General features: G+C 39.2%; 1 protein-coding gene across 8 annotated transcripts; it reads left to right on the forward strand.

The window, feature by feature from the left end:
- Positions 1-3334: 3334 nt before the first annotated feature.
- LOC123152058 (uncharacterized) lies at positions 3335-7345 on the forward strand. 8 transcript variants are annotated; one of them, XR_006476005.1, is made up of 6 exons: positions 3335-3891; positions 4046-4222; positions 4843-4994; positions 5119-5228; positions 5630-5707; positions 5780-7345. XR_006476005.1 is itself a non-coding variant. In XM_044571666.1 (5 exons), the coding sequence occupies exons 1-5, from the start codon at positions 3846-3848 to the stop codon at positions 5655-5657; spliced, it is 513 nt and encodes a 170-aa protein (XP_044427601.1). In that variant the 5' UTR covers positions 3335-3845; the 3' UTR covers positions 5658-7345. The 8 variants fall into 8 exon arrangements, 3 of the variants coding, with proteins under 3 accessions (XP_044427601.1, XP_044427602.1, XP_044427603.1); XR_006476008.1 differs by having other exon boundaries at positions 3336-3891; positions 4029-4222; positions 5099-5228; positions 5633-5707; XR_006476006.1 differs by having other exon boundaries at positions 3336-3891; positions 5633-5707.
- The last annotated feature ends 2786 nt before the right edge of the window (positions 7346-10131 follow it).

A 10131-nucleotide genomic window follows, 5' to 3' on the forward strand; every position in this document is an offset into this window, starting at 1 on the left:
CATTGTCCCTTCTCTTTTTTTCTCTCATTCCTTTTTTTATTTTTTTATTTGGGCCTCCTTTCTCTCTTTTTTTCTTTTTGGCCTCTTTTCTCTTTTTTTTTTCGTCCGGAGTCTCATCCCGACTTGTGGGGGAATCATAGTCTCTATCATCCTTTCCTTACTGGGACAATGCTCTAACAATGATGATCATCACATTTTGTTTACTTACAACTCAATACTTAGAACCAATGTTGGGGATATCGCTTATCGGGAACTTGTCGGTTGACCCATGATAAGGGGTAAATCGACTAGTTTATCGGCATATCAGCCGATTATCACCATATCAGCCGATTTATCAGCCGATTTATCTTATCGGTCAGACAACGGTAAGCGATTGGTCAGCCGATTTATCGGAATATCGGAAGATATCTTGAACAATGCTTAGAACAAAATATGACTCTATGTGAATGCCTCCGGCGGTGTACCGGGATGTGCAATGATGCATGAGTGACATGTATGAGGAATTATGAACGGTGGCTTTGCCACAAATACGATGTCAACTACATGATCATGCAAGCAATATGACAATGATAAAGCGTGTCATAATAACGGAACAGTGGAAAGTTGCATGGCAATATATCTCGGCTATGAAAATGCCATAATAGGTAGGTATGGTGGCTGTTTTGAGGAAGGTATATGGTGGGTTTATGGTACCGACGAAAGTTGCGCGATACTAGAGAGGCTAGCAATGGTGGAAGGGTGAGAGTCCGTATAATACATGGACTCAACATTAGTCATAAAGAACTCACATACTCATTGCAAAAATATATTAGTTGTCGAAGCAAAGTATGACGCGCATGCTCCTAGGGGGATAGATTGGTAGGAAAAGACCATCGCTCATCCCCGACCGCCACTCATAAGGAAGACAATCAATAAACAAATCATGCTCCGACTTCATCACATAACGGTTCACCATACATGCATGCTACAGGAATCACAAACTTCAACACAAGTATTTTTCAAATTCACAACTACTCAACTAGCATGACTCTAATATCACCATCTCCATATCTCAAAACAATTATCAAGTATCAAACTTCGCATAGTATTCATTGCACTTCTATGAAGGTTTTTATATTATTCCTAAAATCAAATTTCCATGTTGTTCTAAAGGACTCTCAAAATAATATAAGTGAAGCATGAGAGATCAATTATTTCTATAAAATAAAACCATTTCCGTGCTCTAAAAGATATAAGTGAAGTACTAGAGCAAAAACTATATAGCTCAAAAGATATAAGTGAAGCACATAAAGTATTCTGATAAATTTCAAATCATGTGAATCTCTCTCAAAAGATGTGTACAACAAGGATGATTGTGGTAAACTAAAAAGCAAAGACTCAAATCATAGGCACTCCAAGCAAAACACATATCATGTAGTGAATAAAAATATAGCTCCAAGTAAAGTTACCAATGGACGAAGACGAAAGAGGGGATGCCTTCCGGGGCATCCCCAAGCTTTGGCTTTTTGGTATCCTTAGATTATCTTGGGTGCCATGGGCATCCCCAAGCTTAGGTTCTTGCCACTCCTTGTTTCATAATCCATCAAATATTTACCCAAAAACTTGAAAACTTCACAACACAAAACTTAACAGAAAATCTCGTGAGCTCCGTTAGCGAAAGAAAACAAAACACCACTTCAAAGTACTGTAATGAACTCATTCTTTATTTATATTGGTGTTAAACCTACTGTATTACAATTTCTCTATGGTTTATAAACTATTTTACTAGCCATAGATTCATTAAAATAAGCAAACAACACACGAAAAATAGAATCTGTTAAAAATAGAACTGTCTGTAGTAATCTGTAGATAACGCAAACTTCTGGAACCCCAAAAGTTCTAAAATAAATTTCTAGACGTGAGTAATTTATCTATTAATCATATTCAAAAATAATTAACTAAATAGCACTTTCCAAATAAAAATGGCAGCAATTCTCGTGAGCATTAAAGTTTCTGTTTTTCACAGCAGGATCAAAAAGACTTTCCCAAGTCTTCCCAACGGTTCAACTTGGCACAAACACTAATTAAACACAAAAAACACAACCAAAACAGAGGCTAGATAAATTATTTATTACCAAACAGGAGCAAAAAGCAAGGAATAAAAATGAAATTGGGTTGCCTCCCAACAAGCGCAATCGCTTAACGCCCCTAGCTAGGCATAAAAGTAAGGATAGATCTAGGTATTGTCATCTTTGGTATGCAATCCATAAGTGAATCTCATAATAGATTCATAAGGTAATTTAATTTTCTTTCTAGGAAAGTGCTCCATGCCCTTCCTTAACGGAAATTGGAATCTAATATTCCGTTCCTTCATATCAATAATGCCAATCGTTTTAAGGAAAGGTCTACCAAGAATAATAGGGCATGAAGGATTGCAATCTATACCAAGGACAATGAAATATACGGGCACATAGTTCCTATTTGCAAAAATAAGAACATCATTAATTCTTCCCATATGTTTCTTAATAGTGTAATCCACAAGGTGCAAGTTCAAAGAACAATCATCAAATTCACGGAATCCTAGCAAATCACACAAAGTTTTTGGGATCGTGGAAACACTAGCGCCCAAATCACATAAAGCATAACATTCATAATCTTTAATTTTAATTTTAATAGTAGGTTCCCACTCATCATAAATTTTTCTAGCGATAGAAACTTTCAACTCAAGTTTTTTTTCCATAAGATTACATCAAAGCATCAACGATATGTTTAGTAAAAACTTTATTTTGACTATAAGCATGAGAAGAATTTAGCACGGATTGCAACAAGGAAATACAATCTATCAAAGATCAATTATCATAATTAAATTCCTTGAAATCCAAAATAGTGGGTTCATTGATATCTAAAGTTTTAACTTCTTCAATCCCACTTTTACCAAATTTCGCATCAAGATCTAAAAACTCCAAATTTTTGGAACGCCTTCTAGGTAAAGGTGGCTCATCAGTCCCCTCATTATCAAGATTCATATTGCCAAACAAAGATTTAATAGGAGACACATCAATAACTTTTAGATCTTCATCTTTATTTAAACCTATAAGGATGCTAGCCGACCCTCCTCCACGAAGCTCCCCCGGATTGGCGCGTTCGTGGCCATCGGATGGGCTTTGACTTCCGCTGCTGGATGTTGGATCAGTTGACCGCGTGGTAAGAAATGTTACTTCTGCTTTGTTCTCACGTTTGGCTAACTTGTGGCCCATTTGCTTCTATAGTTCTGCATGTTACTTGTGGGTGTTCCGAACAGGTGCAACTCCAATTAGTATGTTGCAAGCGCGTGGTCATATGTGAGCAGTCATCTGTCTTTCTGTGGCTGACGCGAGCGCCTCAGGAGGCACTGCACCCATCGTCACCACCACACCAAACCCCACAGCGGCTCCTCCGCAGTCGCCCGCATCCCTTTCCCCCGACCCCGCAGCTGCCCTCCTCCTCCATCCTCTCGCGCCCCCTCCCACATCTCATCCAGCCCCCTTCCCGCTCATCCCTGAATGGACCCGAGACGTGCGGGCAGCGGAGGCGAAGGGCGACGGCGTCATCGACCTGCAGGCGAAGGGCGACGGCGGCGGCGCTTGATTTGAGGCTGCGTCATGTATCGGCCCCTGCTGAGTGACAAGATTGCTGGACTGCCGCCATCTCACCTCGCCCCACCAGCTTCCACCGCCATGGATCCGCCGGAGATGGAGGGCAACGAGTGAGAGGGAGCAGGAGAAGATGTGAATCGAGGGAGTGCAAGAAGAAGTTCACACGGGAAGGGGAAGAGGGAGTCTTGCGGCGTATCCTCGTCTCATCCCGGCTGCAGATCTTTTGACGCCATGGAGCCAGCCGCTCTTGCTCGATGCCACGATACACAACACCAAGGTAGGCTCGACTACCTTTCTCCTCTCTCCCGTGTGATTTGTTTTCTGTTGATTTCCCCTCTTGTCTGTTCTAATTCGTGGGCAAACAATGGAGGATTTCTTCATTGTTGATCTTATTTGGCGCTGACTTCCCCCTAGATTCCTTCCTTTTACAGTTCCTTTTCGACTTGCTGTTCATCACGTCGATGGCTTCCATGGAGCAGAGGAAAGTATGCCATCTTCCTCTAGGCAGATAGCTGGACGGCCAGGAGCTGTCGTCCTGCTACCCTATGCCAATGGATGCGCCTCCCAGATGGCTAGCAATGCCAGATCCAGCTGGAAAGGACTCTACGGTAGGTTTGGTTTGTTCTCCACCCCATGAAGTATAGGATTTTCTGTAATTTATTTATGTGGATTAACCCCAGACTTCATAGAGGTAGTCATCTTAAATTAGTTTGAAGTATTGTTATTGGTCACATGTTTACCAGTCCTATTATTGAAGCAACTGGATAGCTGCCGTTAGCTGTAATGTGATTAGCTACCAATCCTATTATTGAAGTTATTATGGTATATGTTCCTGCTACATAAATATACTTTTGTGATCATGAAATTGCATTTAGTTTTAGTATTCTCTGGTGATGGAAAAGCTAACATGTATCAAGCTAGATTATGCAAAGAGTTGGGAGCTATGCCTTTTTGCATTCTAGATTATGCAAAGAGATTGCCATGTTTTTTTTCGTTTCGGTTTAGTATATTCCCTTATATGTCCAGTTGTTTTCCGCAGAATAAATATAAATGTTCATGTTGTAATGGATGGATATGTATTGATGCCATCGTCATGTCATGTAAATTAGTTACAGAGCAGATCTATATTTTTGTTGGGACTAAAAGTGAAAACGAATTTGGGACCAAAACTTTTCAAATAGCTCTAAATATAAATTGTGACCTTGCGCTTTTTGGGGTGGAGCTGCAGGGGGTGAGAGGTGGATAACAATAGCAAGAAGGAGCATGCCATCGAGGAGTGCAAGCAGCGGCACTCCTCCGCAATGGGGTATGGCTGCAGGGGAGGGGACACGGCCAACGACAGGAAGAAGGAGCAAGTCGTCGAGGAGTACAAGCAGCAGGGTAAGATGTGTATATTTTCAGACGATCTTGACTGTTTTGCAACATGTATTGCATTTCCAGGGATGATCCTTTTGCTTATTTATTATTTGCTATGTTCTCTGAAGATTATTTTTGGCCCATACAGTTTCCTGTGACTGGAAGTCTGAAAATGAAGATAGGGCATATTGTTTTGGTTCTGTGGCCGGAGATATTGTGGCTTGATTTCCCTAGAGCAATCGGACCCTTCCAAGATAGGTGAGCCTGATTTCTTCTGCAACTCTTGCACCACAGTACATGAAAAGGAATATGTCTACCTATCAGCACTATTTCTTGAGGAGGATTGTTGTTTCCCCTTTATTTTGTCACATCTTTTATGTGCTGGAGTTTTTCTAGGTCACTTTACATACTAGGCATCAGTGCACTTTTAGATACATTAGTGCTGATGGTGCTATCTTTAATATCTACTTTTGCGCTTTTCAAATTTTCTACTACGCTATCTATTATGTTCAGAGATTATGACTTTACACATGTAATGCTGATTTGAAAATCTCCCTTGATTTGTTCCTCAAATGTTCTAAGAGAGTGTTGCGTATTAGGAAACCCCTTGGATAGTTAAGGTGTTGTTTCAGCTGACTAATATAAAGTTATATTTCCAGCAGAAGATATTTGGGATTGACGTTCTGATGAGAAAGTAGCGTACGGATGGATGGACAATTGGACATGAGCTATCCAGTGTAGGTTCAAACAATTCATTCATTCATTGCAGGTTCAACATGTTTCATTATGTATTTTTGCTTCATATTTAGGGTTGAGTTGGGCTATATTTCTTTCATTGAGGCGAGGGTGAATCCAGTAGGTGAGGTGCATTTTAGACATCCGGATGCCTTGCTATGTTTAGGCGTACTCGCCTTTTTTCTTGAAGTTGGGCGTCCGTTGTCTATGCGGCAAGGTGAGCTTATCCCATTTACTTTGGTCAATCCAGAGCCAAGATTCATATCCCCTTCACCGTCATTTCATTTGTGAGCATTTATTCCATTGCTCTATGTTGTCGGCATCCTGACAGTTTAGATGTTTCTGCGGATCACAATTGCTTCTGAACACACCGGCCCATCTCATTGAGGAAATTCCCCTGCTCCGCTTAATTAAAAATAATGTGAAATATGTTTCTACCAAAACTAATTACAATTTATTCTTTTTAGTTTCTACTGATTTTCAGTATGAAATATTGGGGCCCGAGTACTTCAGTTCATTTCACAGTGGATATGGCACACACATGTATCATTGCTGTTATCGTAATTGATACCAACACCTTGACTGAATCGCATAGAATAGACTGCCCTGATAATTCTTGCAGTCCTAAAATGGTTTCTCAAAACATGGGAAAATTTACATTCTAAAAACTGTAGGCACATTGGGTGAAGCATATATATAATTCTATTATAACAGAGGTCACACACACACAATATATAATTCTCTATATGCAAATTGTTATAATATGATTTTATTAGAATAGAGGTCAGGTACTACTGCCACGACGTAACAAGGAAGGTGTGACACCCATTTTTATATATATTGTGATTTCAGTTTTCATCAATGTCGCTATTATTATTATTATTATTATCTCTTTGTAGCTTCATATAAAATCAGTACTGACATGGTCATTTTACAGAGTGTAAAAATGGTAGGTGGTAGAATCATAACCTAGGACTGAGTGCCTTAAGAAGTTCCTTTCATTATCGTTAAATAATATAATGTTTAGGGCCAGTTTAGATGCGTCGTCAGAAAATATGAGTAAAATCAGTGAATATTGTGCATTGCCTTGGTGTTTGGTGTGTCTATTGCATAATCCTTTTCTTTTTTGCTTCTCTTTCCAAAGCAAGGACCAGGCTGGGAACATATGTTTATAATGAAGTTCTTTCACTGCAGCTACATAGTATCTTAGCTAGGTATCTCTGTGCAAGTGTAGTTTGCCTGCAGGTTGGACATGTGTTTGAATATAATCCTTTTCTTGCTTCTCTTTTCAAAGCAAGGACCAGTCTGAGAACATATGTTTATAATGAAGTTATTTCATTGTAGTCTGCATAGTATCTTAGCTAGGTCTCTCCAGCATGCTACCACAAAAGCGGAGCCATGATGTTATGCCTATATCTGCATCGTCTATCAGTCCTAGAAGTTCTGATCTTCGTCTACCGTTAAACCGAGTTCATCTGTCTGGGTATGGCTGCACAACTTTTTATGTAATTGGACATTAAAAAGTAGAGAATTTGGTTGTACTGCATCTGCCAAAGCACTATTGAAACAATGAATGTCAGCTATGTTATGAGCCGAACCATATTAAGTATGTGCATCCTGGGTGGAATGCTTTCTGTTCATGAGCTGGTCTCCCAACACGTATTGTTGAGAAAAGAAAAGAGAAGAAACGAAAAGAAAAGAAAGGAGCTTTTAAGTTCTTAAGAGGAGCAAGAGAGCTTCTAAGTTGTACACATTAGATCTAGCTTTCTTATGTTGTTTGTCTAATTATTTTCTACTCCCTGTATTTTCATATTGTGCTTCAAGCGGGTCGGCCGAAGAAAACACTTTGTGGGCCGAATTGAGTACCATGCGACTACATCCGAATAGACATGCGTCTAAGTGGCATAGAAACAGTCTTTTTTTCAAACACATTTCTTTTACAGAAACACTTTTTTTAAAAGGGGCTTCTTATGTGGTTTATACATGGTGTTAGGTATATGTATATTCTTATTAAGCAAAAAGAATGTATTGTTTTTACATAGGGATGTAAATTCTTACCGTACTTGCTTGCTCAAACAAAAGATTGTCTAAAAAATACTCATATTTTCAACACACATGGTTTTGAATGAGTCTGTACTATCAAATTGTAATATGTACGTACTCCCTTCGATCCTTTATATAAGGTGTATTTGTTTTTTTGATAAATTTCTACAATGTAAGGTACATTTCTCTAATTCGTCATAATCCTTTTTTTACCTATGTAGAAAAGAGTAAAGTATCTTTCTCCTGATTGTCTGTATCTTTCTTTATAAAAAAGAGGAAAGTATGTCTCCCCTGATTGGTATTGAGTAATCAACAAATTTGACAAGGGCAATTTTGTACTAATGTATCTATAATTTGTTGTCTTGGTCACCATGCCCAAAAAATCACACCTTAGATAGAGGAACGGAGGAAGTACATCTCATTGTAGACAGCAAGACAGCATTCCTTTTTATTAAAAGAGATTAAATTTGTTACCACATGTGCTTGTCCACAACGAAATCAACTAAACCATGTTTTTTTCAAGGCGCATATGGATTAAGATATGACTTTCTACTACCGAACTACAATAAGTATATACATCGCCTGTCCTTACTGAAGGAAACTATTTTCATCGCGAACATGGGTTTAGCGGGTCTCTGCGCCATTTGGCGCAACGGGTCAACTAGTTCTCATAAAAATTAGAAGAACAAGCTTTCACAAAGTAATCTTTTTTAGCATGCATCCTAGCGGTTTTTTCTTTACACTCGTCGATGGAAATTATCATGGCTTTGAGAGACTCATTAATATCATGCTTCGGTGGAATAGATCTAAGTTTCAAAGAATCAACATCAAGAGAAATTCTATCAACGTTCCTAGCCAATTCATCAACCTTAAGCAATTTTTCTTCAAGCAAAGCATTGAAATTATTTTGCGAATTTATAAACTCCTTAACACTAGTCTAAAATTCAGAGGGCATCTTATTAAAATTTTCATAAGAATTGTTGTAGGAATTACCATAATTATTAGAGGAATTACTAGGGAACGGCCTAGGATTAAAGTTTCCTCTATACGCGTTGTTATCAAAATTATTCCTACTAACAAAAATCACATTCATAGATTCATTATTATTCTCAATCAAAGTAGAAAAAGGCATATCATTTGGATCAGAAGTGTAGCGACCAGACCTCAAACGGTCCAATCTCTGTGCTCCGGTGTCATCCGGTTGCGTGAACTTGTTCCTTGCATCCCCATCCTAAAAGAGTAGAAAAGATGAGGAGTCAGAATGAGAAGAGTGAGTAGTGATCTATGGCTTTAGCTTAGTGGTCATGTCCTACAGTCAGCGTGTGCTCTAATACCATCTTGTAGCGACCAGACCTCAAACGGTCCAATCTTTGTGCTCCGGTGTCATCCCTGGATCAGTAATGCTGACACCACACAGTACTTGAAGGATTTATAACAGAGTAGCAATCACACACTTATTACATCGAGTGTCTCAAAAAAGAACTATTACAATAAATATGGCTTAAGGCCATCTAATAACGATAACAGCGGAAGGCTTGGAAGATAAGTGAGTCCATCAACTCCAACGGCATCACTGAGTATAGAACCACGACCTAAAAACACCTTACTCGTCGTCTGAGAAGTCTGCAACATGAACGTTGCAGCCCGAAATGGGTCAGCACATGGAATATGCTGGCAAGGTAACACATAGAGAATAATGGAAAAATAAAGCTATACTACATGCATATTTGGTTGATGAAAAGCTCTATGGTTACAGTTTTGCGTAAAGTCAATTTTTCCCTACTGCAAAGGAATAAATTTTATTTAACTGTCAAGGTGGTTGTTAAACATTGAGAGTGTAGACACCCTCTCAATCCCAATTAAACATCATCATTAAACAAACCCAACAAATTAATTAGAGTAACATGATGAGATTCACATGATAATCCAAGTACTAGATACTCAAGATGTCCATAACCGGGGACACGGCTAACCATGATTGGTTTATACACTGTGCAGAGGTTTGCGCACTTTTCCCCATAAGACTCGATCACCTCCATTGGGATTCTCGCACTACATGGTGTTTGAGAAACGGATGACCGCGACATAGTCTTTCAGAAGCGCTAATACCTTACGATCGGGTAGACCGTTACACCTACTTTCCCTTACATCTGCTAGTCTACCACTGTAAGAGTTCGCACAACTTAGTCAACTATGCTAGAGCCCATAGTAGCTTGTGGCTGCACACGAAAGTTTCTAGTATGAATAATCTCATGATCCCTTTGAGCCTGGGTGGCAGTCCAAAAGAAAACAGGCAATCGCTGGAATACCCAGGTGCCTCAGTCCACCCAGATGTGTGTTTAAGTTGCCACCTTAGATAAACCATTAATTTAATAAACTCACA

This window comes from Triticum aestivum, chromosome 7A (genome assembly GCF_018294505.1).
Source record: "Triticum aestivum cultivar Chinese Spring chromosome 7A, IWGSC CS RefSeq v2.1, whole genome shotgun sequence".
NCBI lineage: Eukaryota > Viridiplantae > Streptophyta > Magnoliopsida > Poales > Poaceae > Triticum > Triticum aestivum.

Bases quoted from the DNA above. Each gene is read 5' to 3' on its own strand.
- LOC123152058 (XM_044571666.1), top strand. From the start codon at position 3,846: ATGGAGCCAGCCGCTCTTGCTCGATGCCACGATACACAACACCAAG. The intron at 3,892-4,045 runs GTAGGCTCGACT...TTCCTTTTACAG, and splicing joins CCACGATACACAACACCAAG to TTCCTTTTCGACTTGCTGTT. The intron at 4,995-5,118 runs GTAAGATGTGTA...TGGCCCATACAG, and splicing joins CGAGGAGTACAAGCAGCAGG to TTTCCTGTGACTGGAAGTCT.